Consider the following 24386-nt stretch of genomic DNA (forward strand, 5'->3'; position numbering starts at 1 on the left):
TATGATGCTAGGCAAATTATTGCACCTCTATGATTCAATTTCCTCATCTGTAAAATGAAAAGGACCAAAAAAAAACCCTATTACACTGCATTTGTTCTGGAGATTGTATGAAATAATGCATATAAATTACAAAACAGTACCTAATACACAGATGCTGTATTACTCTGACTGTTACAACTTTTACAAATAAATGATTCTCTTCTAGGACAGTAATTATTTCCTGATTTTGATACAAAATGAAACTGAAAATTAGCATGAAATCCCTTATACACTGTTTCAGACTCTTTACAGTACTACTCTCATATTGTGGTATTTGAAAGAATTTGTACATGACATTTTACAATAAATTTCATACAAGGAATTTTGTATAATAAACACCAATGACTATAATGGCCTTTTTAGCAATACAGTTTGGTTTTTAAAATATTAGGCTCAAAAAGATTACATAAGACTTTAATTCCTAAAACCCAAAACTCTTAAAATCTAATACTTCTTAAAACATATTTAAAGTAAAATCTAACCTGAACAGATTTGGTTTCATTTAGCTAACAGTGAGCATTCATATTTCAACACTGAAAAATTAATGTGCTTGATTCTGTGGGAACTGCCTCTTACTTCTCCATCAGTATTATATAAACATGTGGTCTGTGTCCTGTGCCACCTTTCTAAAATGGGAAGGTGGGGTGCAGGCAGGCAGACAGAACACTATATGGAAACACTTCTGACTCCAACGATTTGCAAAAAAGTTATGGGAACCTACACATCATACAAGCTTGGATTTACCTGAGGAAGGAAAGGTTAGCTCAGTAATAAAAATACCATGGTAAAGAGTACATACCTATGGCCTCTAGGAAAAAGACAGGGATTCAATTTATTCTTCAAAGAATAGAAGTTATCAGAGTACTTCAGAACTCCAGAGAATATTTCCCCTAAGACCCCTTTGTCCCCTTGCCATTGTGGAAGATTAGAAAAGGCTGTAGTTACATACTGCGTAGGGAGACTGTATGAACCTAATATTTATACTGCGCCTTATATAATGCCTGTAATTCCATAATATTCCTAAGGCTGAAAAAGAGAAGCAAAAGGGTAACTCACTTTAAAGTTTTCTTTTTAAGAAGAGTTTCCTCAGGGACAAACTGCTGGCAGATGTAAAAATCAAATATGATGGAACATTTCTGAAAGATGGAACAGGTCTGAATCTATTGCTTCACAGCCTTTGGAGGTAAATAACTTGCTTGGTTGAATTTCAAAATCAGAAAACAATATTCTCAAAGGAATATGACTGAGAAGACTGATCTGCCTCCAACAAAACTAGTGTAAGTCCCAGTTAATTAGGCTAGGTGCTGTATTTGACTACTTAATATTCTACCACTACTTTCCAATGATTGGGAACAGATTACAATTTAGTTACAATCCACTGAGAAGATATTTTTAATTATCAGGTGTTATAGTTACTACAAATCCTAGTATTACAACCTCAGAAACAGACTTTAAAAGCAAAGAAAGTACAGGAAACATTCTAAACACACTAAGAAGAGATTCAAAAGTTGAGCATCTGAAGAATGGGGAAATATACTGGGACTTCTGTAGAAGAGAAACAGGAAATAGCAAAAATGGAAAATGGTAACAACACATGAAATTTTATGCTTGTATTCAGTTCTCCTTATATCTAAGCCAGGGTTACTGTGTACTGCTTTGGTTTTCCCAGCTTCTCCCATTCCTGACCTCCCAGAATCAAGATACACTTATAGTAATAAAAGGGGTGACAAGTTTCCTATTAAGACTATAACCTGAATGGGAAAAAGCTATAAGTAAGAGATCCACTCATGGCATATTAAAGGAATCAACAGAGAATATTTGGTAAATACTAATCATTTGCTTCCTTCCCAGAAAGTTTTTTCTAGCTTTCCCAAACCCAGAACTTAACTGAGGTGTTTTTAAGATATTACAGAAGGATATGCAACCATAGAGTAGACAGTAAAATAAACAGAAATCTTTACTCTATCCTCCCCAAAGATGAAATAAGCTAAAGAAAGTTATAGAACTTTAGTGTTGAATGTCTGAGCTTTCTTTTATGAAAAAGAAAATAACCATACCTGATTTAGGGATTTAAACATATGTCAGTATTATAGACATATTGATGATCTACTAAAACACTATGTATCTATTTTTAAAGTATGATTTAAAATAAAGCATTTCAATTTCTGGGACCCACCTCAGAACTAATGATCAGATTTGGGGAAGGGGTTCAAAAATATCTTCATTTTTAAGTAAGAATCTTGGTTGATACTCATGCACAGTGAAATCTGGCCTATTTACAACTCAGATTTCAAAATTGGAATGGATTGCTAATGTCCTCATCAAGCAGTGACAATTACAGTTTATAACAAGAACCCAAAGGTGTTTTTTTTTTTAATCCTGAAATGCCTACTACTAATCAAATATAATTACCGAAGTTTTACAGTTAAATTCATTTTGACTAAGTCTTGAAATAAAAAAATCTATTTATACCATATTTAAAACAAAATAATTAATTTGTCAGCATGGGTTATTTTTCATACTAAGGCTATGTAATCATAAGAGCAGGTTTCTAGGCTCTGTCATATTCACAACTGTATCCTCAATGCCTAAAACAGTGTTTTATACAGGGTGATACTCCCCCTCAAAAGTAGCTGAGAGTCTGAAGAATAAATTCTTCAAATATTCTAAATAAAGGAAATAGTTTCAAAAAAGGTTCAGGTTTTTATAATTTACTATATTTTTATCACCTGTCAATTTAAGGAGAAATCACATATGAATGGAGAGTACCCTCAGCATTACTGCCAAGGAAGTTTATTTTCTGCTTCTTTTTTAGTTCAAATTGAAAATTCCTAAGATTCGTCAATGCCATCCATCGCCTATGGCATCACTCATGCTCAAAAGTCCTCAGTACAGAGTGGCAGTGATTTTTTAAGATCTGTTTGTAATCACCTAACCTTGGACATACAGAAAAATGTATCAGCCTGCATATGCAGAATTTCCTGTATTGCTGCAATTCCCCTCTTGGATAAGGGAAATAATGGTTATATAAAAACTCTTAGGTGTACGTAGGAAGGTTTGTTTAAAACATGTAATAAATTAGGAATAAATCTGTAAGGATTAGAGTTATACTTGACTATAAAAATATATCAATTTCTGTGTTTTAAAAAAGCTATCTTCCCAAGTAAAATAAAGCAGTTGAACCAATAATAATTACCAAAAAGTACCAAGTACTGAAGCATTAATATGTGAAGAAGCAGCCATTAACGGTGTCCCAGTCATGGGCCATAATCTACCTAAGAGCCCTATGGAAGAGTAGGGAAAAAATGGGTGCATTTCTATCCACTATGCCAAAGAGCCTTCCCTAACCACCCCCCATCCCCTCACACATACATTGTTTTAATGACTAGGAGTAAGTATAATTGCATAGGATTATGTGGGTTAACTAAAAAAGAATTTATTAATACAGTCCAGGAGCCATTATACAGTATTAATTTCCTTGGATTTCATTAGTTTACCTAATCAAATTATAAAATGCACCAAGTCACAAGGTATTGACTTACCACCCTATGTATATATTCTTAATATTAAAATAATCTAGGATATGTAAAGTCCCCCTTGCTTTTCCCTTTTATTATACCTACATTTTGATTCATCTGGACCTTTGTCAAAAATGAAACACAAATGAAAGGTAAGTCTCAAACATAACTGATTAAATAGTCAATAAAAGCAAAAGTGTCCTATATAAAAGCCTCATCTATACATTTTATTTGTAAATCTCTCTCTACAGAAAACTTTAATAAGCAACTACTAATTCAAACTTTGCATGTCTTTTTAAAAATGAATTAAATTTATAATCAATAGCAAATCTCTTATTGTTAAAAGCTTTTTAAAGATCAGAAGATTCTGGATCAGAAAATTTTTGTTTATTACTTGTATTTATATTGTATTTATTTACTATTTTATCACAGGAAAATAAGAGTTATTCTGCAAATTTAACTTCAGTAATTATTTGGTGGTGACATGGAAGTATATTCACCCTAAGCACACAGAGAAGCCTCAACTAATACATCACCTTCAAACTAAGTTCTTTGAAGTTCTAGAAACACAGAACTAAGAAACTAATAATTGACAATACTAAAATACTTGCTTAAAGACAAAGAATAAAGCAATTATGAGACAATTATTTCTAAGAAATCACATCCATGAGAAGCATTTCAAAATTTACAAGCAAAGTTTACTGGCAATGGGTTTTCTGAAGGAGACTTAAAAATCTAAATTTCATACTTTTGATTTTTTGGTGTAAGAATGTTTTAATCTAAACAAATCATCACTGTCGTTATCAAAAAGAAAATCTGGCAAAAATGTTTTGTTTTATTACTTTTACAGTCTGAGTTAAAAAGTTAAAAATGCCTAATATATTAATATTCCTCTAGAGGAATGAGTCAGGATATATATACTCGTAATTGTACTCTCAGATAAAAGGACCAATTCTATCTGGCAACAGATAAAAAAGACCATGCTAGCCTACCATTCTCTAATTTACTCATAACTTGACACATGTAACTTTGCAACAATAAACTATAGTTTACACTGTGAATTGTGGAGACTTTCTTCCTCAGAATTAAAGCAGGAAAAAAAAGGCCTCTCAGGGCAGCAATCTTTGGTTTGAACTAATTCTAATATGAGAAATTTGCAATGGACAAAGGTTTAAAAGTGTTTTAAAAAAATGTTTCCCAATGATTTTATCAAGAAAATAATCACACACCTCCAACCCCACTCCAATGATGCCTGGCTGACAAGATTTTGTTTTTAAAGATTAATTAGTTTCCTTATTTGTTATACCAAAAGTCATGCTTCAATCTAAATCTCATAAACTATGAAAATTAAATGACTTTCTAGGTTAGGTATATTTATTCAAAAACATTTTAAGTCCTATTATAAGTAAATGCTCATAGAAACATGTGAGAGAGTAAGAAAAACCCAGTATTCACCAGTATTACAGTACAGCATGGGAAATACCGACTAGTACATACACTACAGAAGCAAGAACAAAATTAGTAGGAATCTTAAAAGAAAAATAGTGATTATTCTATCTCCCCCTTCTCTCCTCCCTTTTATTTTTTAGGGAAATGGTGGTTCAAAAAACAATAGGGAAGAGTTCACCCTTAGATTCCTGGGACCTGATGGGGGGGCAGAAGAAAAGCTACTTAAGAGATGAATTTAGTAGAAGTTTCTAGGAAAAATTGGCACAGTATAAGCAAAGGTACTGTAACATCTATTTAGGGAGTTATATTCAATTCTAAAGCTCAAAAAAATTGAGTGTATCAGTGATCGGAAGGCCATGCAAAAGATTTGAATCTAAACCAATTTACATGCAATGGAAAGCCACTGACGGGTCTCAAATATGAAAGAAACATGACTGGATTTCTGGCAACACACTGTAGGAAGATAGTTAAAAAGACCACTGCTAGCCTCCATCTGATATTGAAGGTCTGTACAAAGCAACAGGAAGAGGACAGACAGGATATGACAATTAAAGCTAATCATGGTATATAGAAGACAAAATCCTGGGTAGAGTGGGAGGGTGGAGAATACCCTTACATGTCTTTTGTTTTTCTTTTCATTTAAATACATAATTTCATCGTAAACCCAGAATCTGTTAAAAGATTCAAAGACCTGACATATAAAGATGAACCTCATTACAGGAAAAAAAATAATGAATCTACAAAAAGGTTTTTTAAAGTAAGCCGTTTAAAGGAGAGACCAAAACACTACCATGAGGAATAAAAACAGCTGAGATTTAAATAATGAAGCTGATAATTACAGTGGAAAAAATTATTATAATTCTAACTGCATGGTATTTCTTAAAAATAAAGAAAAACCAAATATTGATAGTATAACATAACATTTGTTCCCAGAATATTTAATTTCCATATTAATCTTAAGGGTCATTTCCCAAGAGCATTTAAAGGCTACATCATTTCTCCCACATGCCCTCTCAAACTTTGAAAGATATTCAAATTACTTGTTCTAAGAAAATGAAGAAAATACCAAAACAGTCTTTTGAAGAAAATATAGCATTTGCCTATTTTCTCTTCTTCAACTGTTAACGAGTCTAACTCTGCCAGAGTCTCTTTCAATAACTTTACATAAGATTTTAATAGTTTTACAGCAAAGTTTTCACAGACTTCATGAAACCCTTTATCTTTTATAAGATCTGCTACTTAATTTTACAATACAACCACATCTCATCTCTTCCACCAATAAAACCCTAATCCAAGTCATCATCTCCTCTCTTCTGGACTGCTGCAATGCTTCCTAAACTTCCCTCCCAACCTCCAATGGCAGGGAGCTGACAGGGACAGAGACAGCCTCTTTACTACCCTTTATGTGGAGCCCCAGTAAACATTTTAAACTTTAAATCAGATCCTGCTTCAAAACTCTCCCATGACTTTCTATCATTTTTACACTTCACTTCATTCATGTGTCAGCTTAAATGTCACCTCCTTTGAGAAGCCTGACTCTCCAAACTAAAACAGAATCCTACTGCAATCCCCTAAAGTGCCTTATTTTTCTTCCTAAGGTATTACTTATATGTTATGTACTACCACTACCACTACCCTATATATTTAGTCTCTCTTGCAACTTCCACACACACAATCCCCTAAAGGTAAGCTCCATAAGGGCGGGGACTTTGCCAGCTATATTCAACATCTAGAAGAGTGCCTAACACATCAGAGGCATTTAATAAATACAGCCAGTCAAATGAACATAATACTATATTGTCACATATTAATAAAAGCCATTAGAGATTGATTAACAAAGACCTGAACACAACAGGTAGAAAAAAATGCTACTACCAAACAGAAAGGGATACAACAATGGACACCACCAGTTTATTAGTAAATATTTTGTGATATAACTTTTGCTTGCCTTCAGTATCACATTATTAATATTCCATTGACAAAGATCTCATGTGTTCAGGAAGTAAATGCTAAACTTAAAGATAATATACCATAGACTGAGTCATTCCCAAGTATATCAAAGAAAATAAAATACAGAGGAAAACAAGCTGAAAAAGAAGCAAAGTGACCCCAGAATCAATGAGAACTCACAATGATTCTTCATATGATAAATAGGAAAAATATCAACCATTTCAGGGATGTTCTTTAACTAGAACATCCCCTGTACCCCTTCCCCTACATATAATACCAAACTAGACCCACCATGGTCTTCCTAAAATGACATAGGCTCTGAAGGCTAGTGTAATCTCTTGCACTGGCATTGGACTGCCTATTTATCTGCATGTTATCCTAAAACTGTCTGAAAGGCTTCTATTGGACCTTATCTTAAATGGTTTAGCACACTAAAAACATGTAAAATTGCTATTACTTTAAACATTTCAAGCAAAAAAGTTCAAATAAATTTAGATAGTAATATTTCATCAAATAGAACTTTAGAGTTATAAAGGAATACAGACATTCATTATATTTCACACTTACTCAATGAGCCAGTCACTACTGCTACTCTAAAACCTAGAGAAACAGTCATAAGCAAGACTAATATAATCCTACTTAAATAGTACAGAGAAGACTTGACTAAATTAATAATGGAGAATTATGAAGAAAATGCCAGGGAGACTGTAGCTAAGAGATCTACCTAATGCTCTCATTTTAAATCTGGAGAAAGTGATCTGCCCAAGAAAATTCAAAAAGCTAGGGAGAAAGGCTAAGGTTTTATTTTACCAAAATTTTCCTTAATATTACCATTTCATAATATCAAATTAAATATTTTTAATGTCATCCGATTTTAATTCACAAGATATTTAAAGCTACCATTACTTCAAGAAATCCACCCAACTTTTAATACAACATGGAATTCACAATATTATATTCTTCTCACTAACTGTTCCTGGCATGAAAATTCAAAGCATTAAGGAAACAGATGGGCCATGTGAATCTCATTTCTAGATCATGACGAAAAGTAATTTCTCAGGGGTTTTGTACATTACATGGAAAAAGATCCCAAGAACTTGCACCATATGTGCACTCTGTAGCATAAATCCTAAGCAATTACAAGTTTGAAGCTTTGTACCTGTGTGATGGAGAAGGAGCTTCAAATTGAGGCACTGTGCTATCCTCACTGACAGGAGAGTATAAGCCGCTCATTTCCTGAAAGTACAATTATTTGAGTTATAGCAGGCGCTCCAAACAGAAGATGTATTAATCAAAATATGACATGGTATCATGTTCCTTTCCAATCCCAGATCTATCAGTCCCTTTTCTCTCTCAACATCCAAATTTCTCAAGACTTCTTCATGGAATGCAAAAGCAAAGAAACTAAAAAGTTAAGAGACAAACCTTTTCTATGGTACACATTCTTAAAGAACTGGTAACTCTTTAATAAATACTATTCATCACTAATGAAATCGCCAAAAGAAGAAAAAGACAAACATAAATATTTTAAATGAGATGTACTCTATGTGAACAGTGAACTAGCTAATTAATCCAGGTGAGAACCTATTGATAAATATTAAGATAACATGACAATATGGTAACTAGATCATTAAGTTCAGCTCTCTGAAGTCCAGAAAAACAGGGTATGTCAGTCTCTAAAAATATCCTCTGCAAACATTAAGTAGCACTCCTCTTGATTTAAATATAATCCTTCTTAAAATAATGAGTTAAATTCTAACTTTGGTCACTAACTCAGAGGAAAAGGCCTTTCAATCAACTATTACTGCATAAATTATGCCTTGGAATGATAACAACCTGCCCTCCTTTTTTAATGTAGTATTTGATTAATGGGAAAACAGCAAATTTTAAAATGCCACCAAAGATGCATATCAGTAGAATTATTTCTGTCTAATCCAAGTTCAGTTCAATTACACAGCCAAACAAAGGACATACAAAGTAACAAGTTAGGAATGTCACATAGGATGCTGAACTTATGCAAAATATTAAACTCAGTATCGTTTAACAAATCCTACATATCAGCAGAAGAAAATTACAACATGTGAATAATTTTTAAAATACCTTAAATTTAAACATAGCTGTAGAAAACAAACCCACATCGTAATAGTCTATGAGCCTCCCAAAGATCTTCCCATGGATTTCTATTAGTAAACTGTATTAGATTATTTGTATTGTGTTGTCCTGTCTCTTTTTAAATTAACCTTAGCACAACAGATATGTGTAAAAAACTATTTACTTAATAAAGAATGGAATTCTGATATACCACTTTAATGGTAGTAACTGAGGGTTTTGCAGAAGTTGATTTAAGTTAATATGACGACACACCAAGAAAATTGAATGATTTTTTCAATCTACCAGAGAAAAATTATGGCAATAAACACTGTGAAAACAAATTTAGAGTAACTTTTATTATGAAAAAAAGTGTTCAAAATGCACTTTCTACAAAAATGCACTTGCCATTAAAATTAAAGTAACATCTGTTACTTTCCATATAATGGAGACTAACTCCATAAATTTAATGCAGCAATTTAAAGGAAAAGTGACAATTTTATGAGATTGAAAAACTTCTAGAGATGTGAGAAATTCCTAATATCTTACTTCCACTCTTTTAATATCCTCTTCCAAAACACTTAGCTCCTTCTGGATCTGTTCCAATTGCTGTAGATAAAAGAGAGGAAAAAAAGCCTAAACGAAACCACATTGGCATCACCATGATCATAAAATAACTTAACATTTGGAAAATGATCTCTGAGAAACTGGACACTAAGGGTAAACTGTTGGGATGAAGAACTGCCATCAAAAAGAGCTGCAAGTTCTATGTTAAGAAGTAAATGTAAAGCCTTAATATTTAAGAAAACACATTGTTGTAACTTCTTTAAAACAACAATATGACCTTGTGATAAAAATGTGAAGGATGAATAATGACAACATGACTTAATAAAAATACAAGATATCCAAAGAACTTTCAAATTACTTTGTCAGCAAGTCAGTTTTTAACCCATTTTAAAAATAAGAAATAGATCCCACCACCCAAAAGCAATCACAAGTTAGCATCTTAACATTTTCCTCTTTCATGTTTTTAAAAACATAGTTAAGATAATGTTTTATCTTTGATATCTTCCCTATTGCATCATGGCCTTTTTCCATGCGATTAAAATGCAAATATTTTAATTGTTGTCACATTCAAGATATATTTAACCATTCCTCTCTTACTAGAGCTTTAAGATGTTTGCAAATTACCCTAAATCTGGAACTTGTGCATCTGCATTTCAAATTTAAGACATTATTAAAAATGAAATTATTATATCAAAAGTAATAGGAAATATTCACTATAAAAAATAGAACTGCTTTCCAAAAACACTACACAAAATTTCTATCACCAGTATATTCAAGTGGCTGTCTTAATCTAATCCAAATATAATGAACAAATTCTTTAAATGTAAAACAATAATGAACACTTATGTCATACTCATTTAAGATTAAAATAGGTACTACTACACATAAGGAAAATGAAGTACACAAAGGTTAAATGACTTGTCCAAGATCATTCAGCAAGTGGCTGAACTGGAGCTCAAATCAAGGTAGCCTTTTGAAGTCTATATGCTTCTTCAAAGCATGATGCTGTAGATGCTGTACTGCTGCTTGAAAACAGTACCTTATTACTTAACTTTCATTTCCTTAATGACTGGTCAGGTAAACAGACATTTTAGGTTTATTAATATTAGCACTGTCTCTTCTGTGGCAATATATACATAATTGATAATATAAATTGATTATGTTAATTCAAATATTCACCAATCCTAATCATTTTGCTAAGCACCAGAAAGAATAGGATTTAGGAAACTATAGACCTTGTCTTCATGGATCTTAGTCAAGGGAAGATGGCAAACAAATAAACCAACAGTTGAAAGATCACAGTAAACATTATGATGATGGTGTATACACAGTAATTAAAGGAACAAAGACTGCTCCTAACCTAGAGGGAAAACTCAGGGAGAGGGGAAAGGCAACTGGAAAAATGAAATTAAGTCTGAAATTAGATAAAAGGCTGAGCCTTAAAGGACTAACAGAATTCTGCTAGGCAGAAAACAGTGGGGAAAGACAGAAGAAGCATGATAAATAATAATATATACAAAGGTATAATAGCTATGAGAAAGGAAAGTAATAAATCTGAAGCTATGACAATAAATGTCATAGTGGCCACAAGACCAGGAGAAAAGACAACATTCTAGGAAAACATATACATAGGAAACCATGAGGGTGCGGGGTGTGATTAACAATGTCAAATGCTTTTCCACTTGCTTTGATAAACTTTCCTCCACCCTAAAATTTTTCACAGAATACTTCTACCCTAACTGAAAACTTGGTCTCCCTCAAAAACACTGTCTGTCTTGGGAACCTTTCAAGTAAAAGCTGGCCAACTGATAAATTCTCTCATGCCCCAGGTTTCACAGGACCAGATGGGGATTGGATTCTACTACATTTCACAGCCACTTCCAATAATTAGTCTTCCACTCTAATATAAAAAAACCACTCTGGTCTGGCTCAGTCTAAGAAGAGCTACTATGCTTAGACATCTATGAACATCCCAGTTATTTCCCACCATCACTGAAGGTTTTTGCCTTTTTGGCTCATGGGTGTTTTCAACTCTAGTAACCTTAAACTCTAATTTAGCAAAGTTTTCACTTGAGTACCTTGAAATGCTCCCCTCCTGAAATCTTTATTTAAACAAATGCTGAGAGTCTTTAGTATGATGGCTTTAAAAAAAATACATCTAAAAAGGGATGAAAGTAAACATCTATGATATCAACATCCAGAGACAGCCAATATCAACTGGAGTTACTTTTTTTTTCCAGCAGAGTATCCAGGAACTCAACTCAATTCTGACACTATCTGCCCAGAGACAGCACCAGATTCCCCAGGTTAAGGATTCCATCCTACAAGACTGCCTTCCATTCCCCACTCCAGATGCCAGTCGCAAGCCCCAGACAGTTACCTGTGCATCTGACCAACCAGCTAAAAATGGGAAGTTCCGGGGACTTCCACCTTAGGTCTGAATAATTTGCTAGACCAGCTCATATAACTCAGAGAAACACTTTCACCAGTTTAATAAAGGATACAGTAAATTATACAAGTTAACAGCCATGTGAAGAGATACATAGGCACTAGGCAGGGTCCCAAATAAAAGAGCTTCTAGCTTCATGAAGCTGGGGGCCTGGCTCGGTGGCACGTACCCTCTAGGGAGGAATGTCCATAATGGGAGAAGCCACACACATGTGAGGGAAGGGGAATTCTCTACACCTTCCTCTCAATTGTGCTGTAAACCTAAAACTGCTCTAAAAACACAGTCTTTAAAATATATATACACACATATATACTTGCATTTCTTCTAAGAGAGTTACTACTAAAAGTAAATTTTGCCATATGAAATGCAAATTAGTCTTACCATCCATATTACCACCCACAAACAAATACACAATTAATGCTTAGTTCCTGTAATGACAGGCTTAATTATAAGGCTTCATTCAGCCCTTCCACAGCAACTTTATTTTTTTTACTGAGAAGAAAACAGAACAAGCAAGACCAGATGAAAGGACTATAGGAGGCATATTGAGATGGCTTATTTAAAAGCGAATAGCTTTAAACAGTAGACTGTGGTATATTACAAACATATACTGTTAATACCTAGAGCGACCCCTAAAAAACTATACACAGAAAAGTACTCAAGGACATTATAAATAAATCAAAATGGAATTCTAAAACACATTCAATAACTCATAAGGAGAGAAATATAAAAGCAACAAAACAGAGAAAAGAAACATAAAATGATAAAATGGCGGGCTTAAAACAAAAGATTTACATTAAATGTAAGTGACATAAATGCACGATTAAATCTCACTCTGAGTCACAATTAAGACTGAGTCTAGGAGACTGGATTAAAAAAAACCTCTGCTGTCTATAAGAAACTCATCTCAAATATAATGATTCAGCAACTGATACAACAAGAAACAAAGACTCAGTAAGAATGCAGAAAATTCCCACTTTACATTCAATAAACTTTACACTGCACTGCACAATTGAAGAAAACACATTTTTTCAAACACAAATTTCAAAATTTAACCAACTACCAGAAGATAGTACAAATATCATTTTCAAATAAATGAAATGCAAAGTAATTTCTGATAATAATAGATGCAATTATAACAGATCTATAATAAAAAGAAAACAAGAGAATTCCCGTTTCCCATGTCCAAGTAATCAGTTTATTCCTACATAACCCACAGGCCTAAGAAAAACTATGAGAATTGGAAACTATTTTGAACTAAGGAATAACAAACATCAAACCAAAATCATTAGATGTAGCTACAAGAAAAATTATAGGCCTTCAGTGCCTACATTAAAAAATATAATCTCCATCATAATATGTACATAAATTAAAACAGGAACAAAATAAAAACAAAAAAAGTAGAAGGATGGAAACTATAGAGTATAAATTAACAAAATGGAAAACAAAAATAAAATGGAGAACATAAACAAAGCCAAAAGTTATTTCTTATCTAAGACTCATAAAACTAATACACCAATAAGCAAAGTTGGGAATGCCTAACACACTAAACACTCTGGGAGCATTAAAATCTTAATATTAAGACCAATCTTCCACAATTTCAGTAATTTGAAAATTTAGATGAAACAGACAACTCCTAGAAAAAGTACAATGTAGTGCTACCTAAAACAAAAACCTTAATGAGCATGTAACTGAATCAATAGACTTTCTGCAAACAACATGTCCAGATAGCTTCTCCAACAAATTCTCCAAACATTTGGCAAAGATATGCTTCCTAGATTACATAAATTCTTCCAGAAAAATAAAGAGGGCATATTCTCTAACTCACTTGATAAAACTAGCAATCTTTACAGCAAAACTGGACAAGATTAGTGTAAAAAAAAATTACCAATGTCACTAGACAAAAATCCTAAATAAAATATCAGCAAACCAAACAATATAGAAGAGGATATACATAATAACCACAGTTTAAATAAGGGATTCAAGTAGGGTGAACAACTGTCCTGGTGGCGTATCCTAGAATACAGAATGTACAGTGATAATACTAGGATACTCCTAGGCAAATCAGGATGGTGGGTCACCCCAGGTAAAAAGTTGACTGATTTTTTAATGTTAAACCAATGTAATTATTCATAGAATGAAAAAAAATTCATATTATCTCAGATGCACAAAAATGTTGGTGAATACTCAACTTGCACTCATGATTAAAGGGAAAAAAATCCTTTTAGGAAACTGGGAATAGAAATTTACTTCCTTGAGTGACAAAAGTGCCTACAAGAAACCTACAGAAAACATCATACCTAATGGTGACACGTCGAAAGCTTTCACTTTGAGATCAGCACCAAGACTAGGCTGCCCCGCTATCACCACTTCTATTCATGATTGTACCGGATGTCCTAGCCAGCAGAGTAAGACAAGAAAAATAAATAAAAGATATAAGGATCATAAAGGGAGTAACTAAACTCTTTATTTACAAATGATGATGTGTACACGGAAAACAAAAGAATCTATAAATAAATTATTAAAATTAATGAAAGTTTAAGGTTGCTGGATTTTAAAAAGTCCATATAAAAAAATCAACTGTATTTCTATATATCCGCAACAAATAGTAAGAAAAAGAAATTAAAGATACAGACACTTAAAATAGCATAAAAAAAGACTGAAGACCTAAGAACTAATCTAAAATAACAATGTGAATGAATAATACCCTGAAAAATATCAAAATTTTGAAAGGTATTTAGGGACCTGAATATATAGAGTGAAATATCATGTTCATGTGTTAGAAGGATCAATATTGTAAGGATATAGTCTCCCAAACTGATCTGTAGAGTCAAAGTAATCCAAATAAACATCACAGCAGGTTTATGTTTAATCACCATGGAAATGTTCTAGCTGGTTCTAAAATTTAGAAATACAAAGAGCCATATACAGCTGAGACTTTCCTAAAGAAGAATAATAACTTAAAGTTCTAGTACTTTTAATACAAAGTGGTATTGCCAAAAAGACAAATAGATCAGTGTAGCAGAAAAGAGCCTAGAAATAGACCCACACATACAAGTACACATGCTGTAACACAAAGGTGGTTCTTCAGAAAAATGGGGAAAGAATGGACTTTTTAATTAAGGATGCATGGACAACTGGATATCCATATGAAAAGTTTCCTATCCTTCATACTATATACAATACATTTCCAAGTATATTACAGATCTAAAAGTGAAAAATGAAAGAATATGACCGAGTATCATAATTCTTCCAAGTGGTAAAGATACCTCAAGACAAATGCTGGGCATAGAAGCCACAGGGCATAAATCTGCGAAGAAGTAAAAAGCTAACCTTTTCAAACAATATGGCTTCTCTCTCACTTACCAACTTTACATTTCCCTGTATGGCCCCGGAAGATGACTGGTTAGCCGGAGACGGCTAAGATTCCTCGAGGGAGGAACAACCTAAGACAGGCACAGTCGCAGGGGGACCATCAGGTAAGAAATTGGGGATCAACAGAGGTGAGGCTTGGAACCTCACGCCCCTCTGTTTTGAGGGAAATCTTCTGCATCCGTGGATGTTTTGTTGCCCTTGTCTAGCTTGGATTAATACTTAGTCTATAGGCACACACCTGATCATCTACATTTGCCCTCTTACAGCACTAAATTATGTTTTCTACCTTTATCTTGCATCTACCTACCACTTCAGCATTTTATTTAAAAATAATAATAATAATAATAAGGGAAAAATGTGGGATTCACATATAAATCAAGTATAAAAATCAAACGAATAATCTTATCTGACTTGATTGTTTATAGTTCATGATGCGTGATCAAAACTGAAAGTTTCTGTGATATGACTGCCCTTGCACTGTTCACCATGTAAGAACTTATTCACTATGTAAGAACTTGTTCATTATGCTTCAGAAGATTGGAGACTGTTGAGAATTAGGCTTGGGGTTGATTAATGATTGTGCATTGAGTCCCCTATACAGAATTTTATTGTTGTTAACAACCATTTGATCAATAAATATGAGAGATGCCCTCTCAAAAAAAAAAAATGAAAGAATAAAGCTTCAAGTAGGTAATATAGCAAAATGCCTTCCTGACCTCAGGGCAAAAGCCACTAATTTTAACAGGAAAGACTAGTAAATTTGACTGTGTTAAAGACAGAAACTTTTGCTCATCAAATGACATCATTAAAACAATGAAAAAAACAGCTCAATTAGAGGGGAAAAATAATTGTTAAAGACAGATAGATAGGACAAAGAATTTCTGTCTAGAATACATAAACAACAAACCATATTAAAAAATTAACCATATATAGAAAAGATGCAAAAAGCCTTAAACAAGTACTTCACACATACACAAAAAATTCAAACGGTCAATAAATATATAGATAGCAGGTGCTCAACTTCATTAGTCATCAAGGAAATGCAAATTAAAACCACAAAGAGATAGCAATAAATACCCCCAAGATTAGCTAAAGAACTCTATTAATCCAAATACTGACAAGAATACAGCACAAGTGAAAACACTCATACAGTGCCTGTAGGAAGAGTAACTAATACAAGTGCTCAGAAAAAGTTTAGCACTATCTATTAAATGTGAAGATATATACATATATATATATATACTATGATTCATCACTTTCACCTCTACCATACATGCTATACAGATATATATGCATATATACACCTGAATACATCATAAGATAGTAGCATTTTTTTATGAATAGCCCAAAGCTGAAAACAACTCAAAAGTTCATCAACAACAAAATGCGGTATATTTATGTAATAGAATACTACACAGTGACAAAAATTAACCAACTATAGCCTTATACAATAATATCGTGAATATTAACACTAAGCCAAAAAGACAAAAACAAAACATTACATACTGCAGAAGTGCATTTATTCAAGTTCAAAAAAAGTCAGACTTGTAAATACTAAGCATCAAAACAATAAAGAAAAGCAGGGAGGTGATTACCATAAATATTAGAATATTGACTACCTAAAAGGCAAGGAAAAAGGCTATAATCTGGAAAATGTGGGTCCTAATAATCTACTGTTTAATCAAAATAGTGGTCACATACATCGTCACTCAACTATGAATCTTTAAACTATAAATTTACAGACTTTTCTGTGTTTTATTTCACATAAAAGCACTGCAAAATTCAATTCATTACAATTCAAACAAAACCAAAAAGAAACAGAGACTTACAAAACTGTCCTATTCTAGTAAATCAGAGAACCACAAATGTCCAAAATTTGTGTGTGAATACCCTCTCTTTCTGTGGACTGAATCTAATGATTTGTTTCTGACAAACACACACAGTTAGGATATAACTTCTAAGATTAGTTACAAAAAGTATGAGACTGCTATCTTCAAAACCCTCTCTTCCTTTCTCATTTGTTCCCTCTGACAGAAGCCATGTAGTAAGCTATCCTATGAAGAAGTTCATGTGGCAATAAATTGGTATCTCTTTCCAACAACCAGTGAGTACACTTGTGAAGGTTCCTAATCCCAGTCAAACCTTGAGATAACTGCTGCTCTGGCCAACACCTAGATAGTAGCTTGGTGAGAAACCCTGAGCCAAGGCACTCAGTTACACTGCACCACTATTTCTCACCCAAGACATTAAATGTTTTAAACAATTTAATTTGAAGGTAACTTGTTATACAGAAGTAGATGACTAATACAAAAGCCTATTATGTGCCCTGCACATTGTTCTCTTAATATTCAAAAGAGAGTCAGTAGGGAAAAATAAATAAAAAATGAAAATTAAATATTGACTTTAATAACCCTAAAATACTAGCAAGATGTGATATTGGAATGAAAAGTATGTTAAAACTGAAAGACCGATTTAACTTCTTAGATTGGTATACATCAATGTCTAAACTAAGACTCCTCATACCCCCAATTAGAAGTATGAAATCACAAAGTTAGTTTTCAAAGTCTGAATGTTAATCTTAAGAAAGTAAATTCAAAAGTAGCAGCTTGCTTCCTAGTTAGTCCATATTTAACTTGATACTCAAAATCACTCAATCATGGATAAAAAAAATGTATTAAAGACAGTATAATCAGTTAAAAAAAGGCAACCAATATCCAGAACTACTTGGAATTAGTGTTTCTTGGTTAAACTGCCTACCATAGTAAGAAAATATGGTCCAAGTGAAAAAAGATCATTCACAAGGATGATATTAGATTCAAACTAAAGTCAAGCTGAAAAATTCTACAACACAATTAACCTAGATGTTTTATAAGAAAAATATAGAAACCTGATACTAAGAGCTATGCTATCAAAGGCACTATCACAGAAAGTGTTACTGGAGGCCACAAGCCACCACATCAATGAAAAGACAATTACTTTCAGGAGGAAGACAACTCTCTAGTGGGAAACAATTCTCTGTTGATCTCTCCTGTTCTGCTCATCTTGTGACAGCTTTTGTTCCAAATTATCTTTTCAAGGATGCTTGCCTAGTAGCTAACACCCTGGCAAGACAGAAATAGTGACTTTTTCTAACACAGAAGGCAGATTTGTTTTCTGATCAATATATAAAAATTGTGTACCTCTGCAGGGCAATACTAGACAGGTTTGCCAGCAGACCCCTTTAGAAGACAAGGGTTTCCTAAACTCAGGGTTCCTTGGTTATAACATAAATCCATTGTACATACAGCACCCACTTGGGATCATTTCTACATAGCCCCTGTGGGATTTGGGGGGTCAGTGATATTCATACAAACATGAAACTGATACTTCCAGATGTGCTATGAGTAATAAAGTTCTTTATCTCCAACCCAAAAATCTCATGTCTTTTGCCAGCATCTATTAAACTGTGGCAGGCTAAATTTTCAGCTTGCTCGTAGGGTAAAAAATCTCAGAACCTTCTCAGAACTTTCACCTGAGACAGTTTAAAATCTAACAATTTGTTATAAGAATTAATAGACCCATAGAGAAGCAGTGAAATACCTCAGGAGCTAATGAAAACCTTAAATAATTCAGGACACAGATAATGACCAGCCATTCATTTAACCCCCAGATAGCCTCATGTTTAGACTATTAATTGATTCATTTACTCATTTCATAATCAGGTAAATTTCCTATCTATTTAATTTTACCCTTAATGTATTCAAAGTCTAAGGCAGAAAGAAACATGTAAAACTATGTAAAACAATCTCACATTCTGTTTTAATGGTGGGGGTATGTTAGAATATGAAAATTATCACTTTTCCAAAAGAATTTCTATGGCAAAAAAGTCCAATGCACATAATGAATTAATAATTTTATTTCCACATTATTATAGAGTTTTCAGCTTTGCTGCTCAAAATGTGGTCCAAGAACCAAAAGCATCATCACCTAGCACTTGCCAAAAATGCAGTTTACTAGGCAGCAACATGAACACCTTAATCAGGACTTGGATTCCAACAAGATCCTTGGGTAACTCTGATGAACACTGAAGTTTAACAAGTACCCAACAACAACAATACACCAAGAGGAACAAGTAAGTTTTAAATTTAAATGAAGATAATGTTTTTGTTAATAGACATATTAAAGTCACAACTATTAACTCAGCAAAAGTTAAAGATAAAAATATGGTCAAAGATCATATAAAGAATGTTTAGCTATCAACAGCATAATACAGAAAAACCCAACCTGAACAATGTAAGAAAAAGCTAAAAATAGACATCATGAATAATAAAAAAAGGGGGGAAATATCAAACTCAAATAATGTAAGGTTCGGTCAATGTGCACTTGAAAGTACTTCATCAAAATAAAAACATCCCTCATCTTTTTTATTTTCAAGAAAAATGAAGACAGCCTAGAACCTAGCACATAATAGAGTTATATATATTATTTTTTAATGAGTAAGAAATATCCAAATTAGACAGCTCAAGGTAAAAATATAAGATTTGAAGACAGGTAGGAATTTAAATATAAAACAGGTTTCAATGTTAATATTTTAGCATGCTGCCTATAGTACAGGATTTCGCCTCTGATTTTCTCATATTTTGTTCAACTGAAATGACAAGAATTTTATAAACATTAAATTTGAACATACTGATTATAGAACTGTTAATAAAAATTATCTTTTAGCTATATAACTTGTACTTTCCAAGTTCTAAATAGGTAGCTCTGATTTTACTTGTTTTACCCCTGGCATGCATTTTTACCATAAAAATCATAAACCTCTCTACTTAAGGCTTTATATCTCCATTTTCCTAAGTTTTCTTTTCATGGTAAAGAGTAGGCAGCTGTTTGATAGTTTTATTTTCTACTCTTTATAGCTTTGAGATAAGTCACTATATTCAATCCTATAGAATTTCGACACATCTGCATAAAGGGATTTTTAAAGTGACAAAGTTGTAAAGGTAAAAGTTAAAATATCAAAGCTTAAGAAAAACTCCTGAAAATTCACATGCTTTAAAAATATTTAAAGAGAACTTTTTAGCCTGAAATGCATTCACAAAAATGAGGAAAAAGTGGGAATAGTCAATAACAGTAAATGAAATATGTAAAACACACAAAATAATATACCTCTCTTTTATTTCTTCTTGCAACCTTGAGGAATTCCATTAGGATCTGTAGTTGGGCTGCGTGTGATTCCTATAATAGAAAATCATAATTGTTCTTTTAAAAATATAACTATGAGTTCAAGGTTTTCTTTAACACCATAGTATAACAGCATAAAGCAACTTTAAGCACCGATTTAAGTTAGTCTATTACTTCTAATTAATCAGTTTTCAACTTTGTTAACTGGAATTTTTAAAGCAAACCATTTTCCCCAAAACTAACTAAAACTAATTTTAAAACACAGCTGTTTTAAATTCTGTAATTCGTATACCATAGTGAAAAAGCTATTTATTGGGAAATGGGAATTCTGTTATCTCTCCTAACCTTCTCTTCTCCAACCAAACTAATAAAACACACAGACAAAAATCATAGTGGAGCCATCATAGTTTCCAGACACTACAATCATTTTCCATTGAATTTCATTTGCAGGGAGTAAGATGCGTAACGACTGGAAAGAAATCTATACCTTTCAGAAGTTAAATTTACTACTTCTGGTTATTACCTACTCACACAGATGTGAAAGATAATACATTTTTATAGAAGAGTTCAGTTAAAATAAAACATTTCAGAACTAAGATATGATATGAGGAGGAGCTTCCGGCATCAGCACTCTCTGGAGGACTTGTGCCAGGGGATGATCATCAAAAAGCCTCCACAGGGATCCGGGCGATGCTGCGGTTGTGGCTGCATCCACCCCACCGTTTCCTGGACTTGCCATAGGAATGAGGAGGGAGAGGTCTAGGCTGGCATGTGCATACAGTGAGACAACGAATTTGACCGGATCTGTACTGTTGGAACTCAACCAGGAGTTGGGAGGGGTGCAAGTTGTAGCACCCCAAAATCTTATGACTATAGACTATCTACGGTTAAAAGAACATATGGGATGTGAACAGATCCCAGAAATGGGCTGCTTTAATTTGTCTTATTTCTCTCAGACTGTTCAAGTACAGTTGGACAATATCCATCATATCATAGACAAATTTTCACAAATGCCTAGGGTGCCTAAATGGTTTTCTTGGCTTCACTGGAGATGGATGGTAATTATAGATTTGCTTTGTTTATGTCACCGTATTCCTATTATGTTAATATGTGAGTGCAAGTTAGTTGGTAGTTTAAAACCTATACATGCTTAAGGTACTCTACAAGAAGATACGTCAAAGAAATAATCAATCCTCCCATGTTTTCTTCCATATGCTACCTCTATAGCTTTTCTTCTTCCTTCCTAATTACAACCCTTAAATAGAATTCGTGCCTCATATCGAAGTTACCGAGTATCATAATTCCTCCAGGTGGTAAAGATACCTCGAGACAAGTGCTGGGCATAGAAACCACAGAGCATAAATCTGCAAAGAAGTAAAAAGCTAACCTTTTCAAACAATATGGCTTCTCTCTCACTTATCAACTTTACATTTCCCTGTATGGCCCCGGAAGATGACTGGTTAGCCAGAGACGGGTAAGATTCCTCAAGGGAGGAACAACCTAAGACAGGCACAGTCGCAGGGGGGCCATCAGGTGAGAAATTGGGGATCAACAGAGGTGAGGTTCAGAACCTCACCCCCCCTGTTTTGAGAGAAATCTTCTGCATCCGTGGATGTTTTGTTGCCCTTGTCTAGCTTGGATTAATACTTAGTCCATAGGCACACACCTGATCATCTGATCATCTACATTTGCCCTCTTACAGCACTAAACTATGTTTTCTACCTTTATCTTGCATCTACCTACCACTTCAGCATTTTATTAAAACTAAAATAATAATAGTAATAAAGGGAGAAATGTGGGATCCATATATAAATCAAGTATAAAAATCAAACGAATATTCATATTTGACCTGATTGTTTATAGGTCATAATGCATGATCAAAACCGAAAGTTTCTGTGATGAATGCCCTTGTACTGTTCACCATGTAAGAATTTATTCACTATGTAAGAATTCGTTCACCATGTAAGAACTTGTTCGTTATGCTTCAGAAGATTGGAGACTGACAAGAATTAGGCTTGAGATGGATTAATGATTGTACATTGAGAAAAAAAAAAAAAAAACGGAGTTAGGAGGTAAGATTCGTAACATAATTTATGGTAATCACCCAATAACCTATCCTATCTTAAAGCATGGCAAGCAGTCCTAAGTGGTATGTTTCTACTCCTTAAGGGAAACCACTACCTTGAAGAAGAACAAGATAAAGAAATTCTTTGTGTTAAGTTTATCTTACAGAATATCTAGGACTATGGATGATGACACAATGACATAACGCCTCTTACTGGAGACAGACATGAGACCACAAGTCAAGCCTGCATACACTGCTGGCCCTTTGTGCCATTCTTGAAAGCCTTAAAAAACAGCATCCTAAGCCTTTAAGCATGCCTTCTCTCTAAGGCTGCCTGCACTCCCCTTTCTCTGAGTGTGTACTCTGCCTTAAATAAAGACTTCTTGCTGTTAAAAAATAAATAAATAAATAAAACATTTCAGAAAAAGTTTAATATAATCAAGTAGAGGAAGGGGTAAATAACCGAAATTGGTAACTGAAACAGTGATATAACAGATAAATGATTATAAGCTTGGCATTTTCCAGATATCAAAAAATAAGATTACAGATATATATCTTTTTCTGTTAAAATTTACACAAGGAACAAAGAAATTCCAAGTGTATCTGATAAATAAATATAAAAAGAATACTAAAAGCTAAAAATTGAATAACAATGAGATAACTTTAAACAAATATAATTTTATTTTTTAATACATATTTTCCAAGCATAAAGCAGTCCAGGAGAGCACTTATAAAATAAACCAAATTAAATAAATAAGATTAATAAAACTTTCATCTATCTGGCTGTGCAACAGAATTGTCTGAGGCATTTGTTGAAACAGACATTGGGAAAGATTTCATCTGATTCTGTTGCTTCCTAATCTAGAAAAGATTCCAGGAATCTTTATGTTTAATAAGTCCCGATGATAAGGATAAGCCAAGCAAAATTTGAACAATCACTAAGACACTACACATACTACAAAAGAGCATGGCCACCTCATACCATACCCACTCCTGGATTCTACTCCGTTTGAGGAGAAGAAAGCAATCTTTGCATTTTAAAGGATGAGAAGCAAAACAGAGCAATGAACTAATTAAGACAGTAAGGACAAGGAAGGATAAATATGAATTGACAATTACATTAGGATCTTCCAATTAACAAACTCAACTGAATACATTTATAAAACACAGTATCATGAAGATCTAAAAGTCAATTTTTTTTGCATAGCAAAGTAATACTTATTAGACCTTAGACACTTCCCTGAGAAGTTAAACTACCACACTGAACAAACTCACAGAGGCTCTGTGTATCAACAATGATAACCAAGTATCCCAGGATCCTCCATATCTTTCTTGGGACTTCTTTACACTGATTATCTGTAACTGTATATGGATCATTTCGCTAGAAAGCAAAGACCACATCTTTATACAAAAGGAATATACACAACCCAAACTGTTAATATATAATATATAACATAGTTCATGTGTAAATGAACTACACAAATTATCTTCAAAGTAGTTAAGTTTAATACTTTGTTTCTACTTATCAAGCAGGAAATGTAAATACAGTAAAAATGCAACTAATCTATAGAAAGAAGGGGAAAAATGTCCCAAAGCTGCAAGGTCAAAGGAAACTTGGGAACAACTACTTACACCAAGAATTCAGTAAGTATCACCTTCTTCTATAATTTAATCTTCTTTAAAGAAGTAACTTCAAGAAAGTAGATAAATGGCAAATTTAGGAAAC

The 24386-nt window shown here is 33.3% G+C and overlaps 1 protein-coding gene across 6 annotated transcripts in view; it reads right to left on the reverse strand.

The window, feature by feature from the left end:
• Positions 1-24386, reverse strand: part of COP1 (COP1 E3 ubiquitin ligase) — a 218696-nt gene that overhangs the window by 151545 nt on the left and 42765 nt on the right. For 4 of the 6 annotated variants that reach the window (XM_073216792.1, XM_073216794.1, XM_073216793.1 and 1 more), the window contains exons 6-8: positions 20581-20649; positions 9594-9653; positions 8116-8192 (exon numbers count right to left, since the gene is read on the reverse strand). In XM_073216792.1, the coding sequence (XP_073072893.1) occupies positions 8116-8192; positions 9594-9653; positions 20581-20649 (206 nt within the window). The remainder of the gene's footprint in view (positions 1-8115; positions 8193-9593; positions 9654-20580; positions 20650-24386) is intronic. The other 2 variants (XM_073216796.1, XM_073216795.1) reach the window with 1 other exon arrangement.

The sequence above is a fragment of the Manis javanica genome, chromosome 11 (genome assembly GCF_040802235.1).
Source record: "Manis javanica isolate MJ-LG chromosome 11, MJ_LKY, whole genome shotgun sequence".
Lineage (NCBI taxonomy): Eukaryota > Metazoa > Chordata > Mammalia > Pholidota > Manidae > Manis > Manis javanica.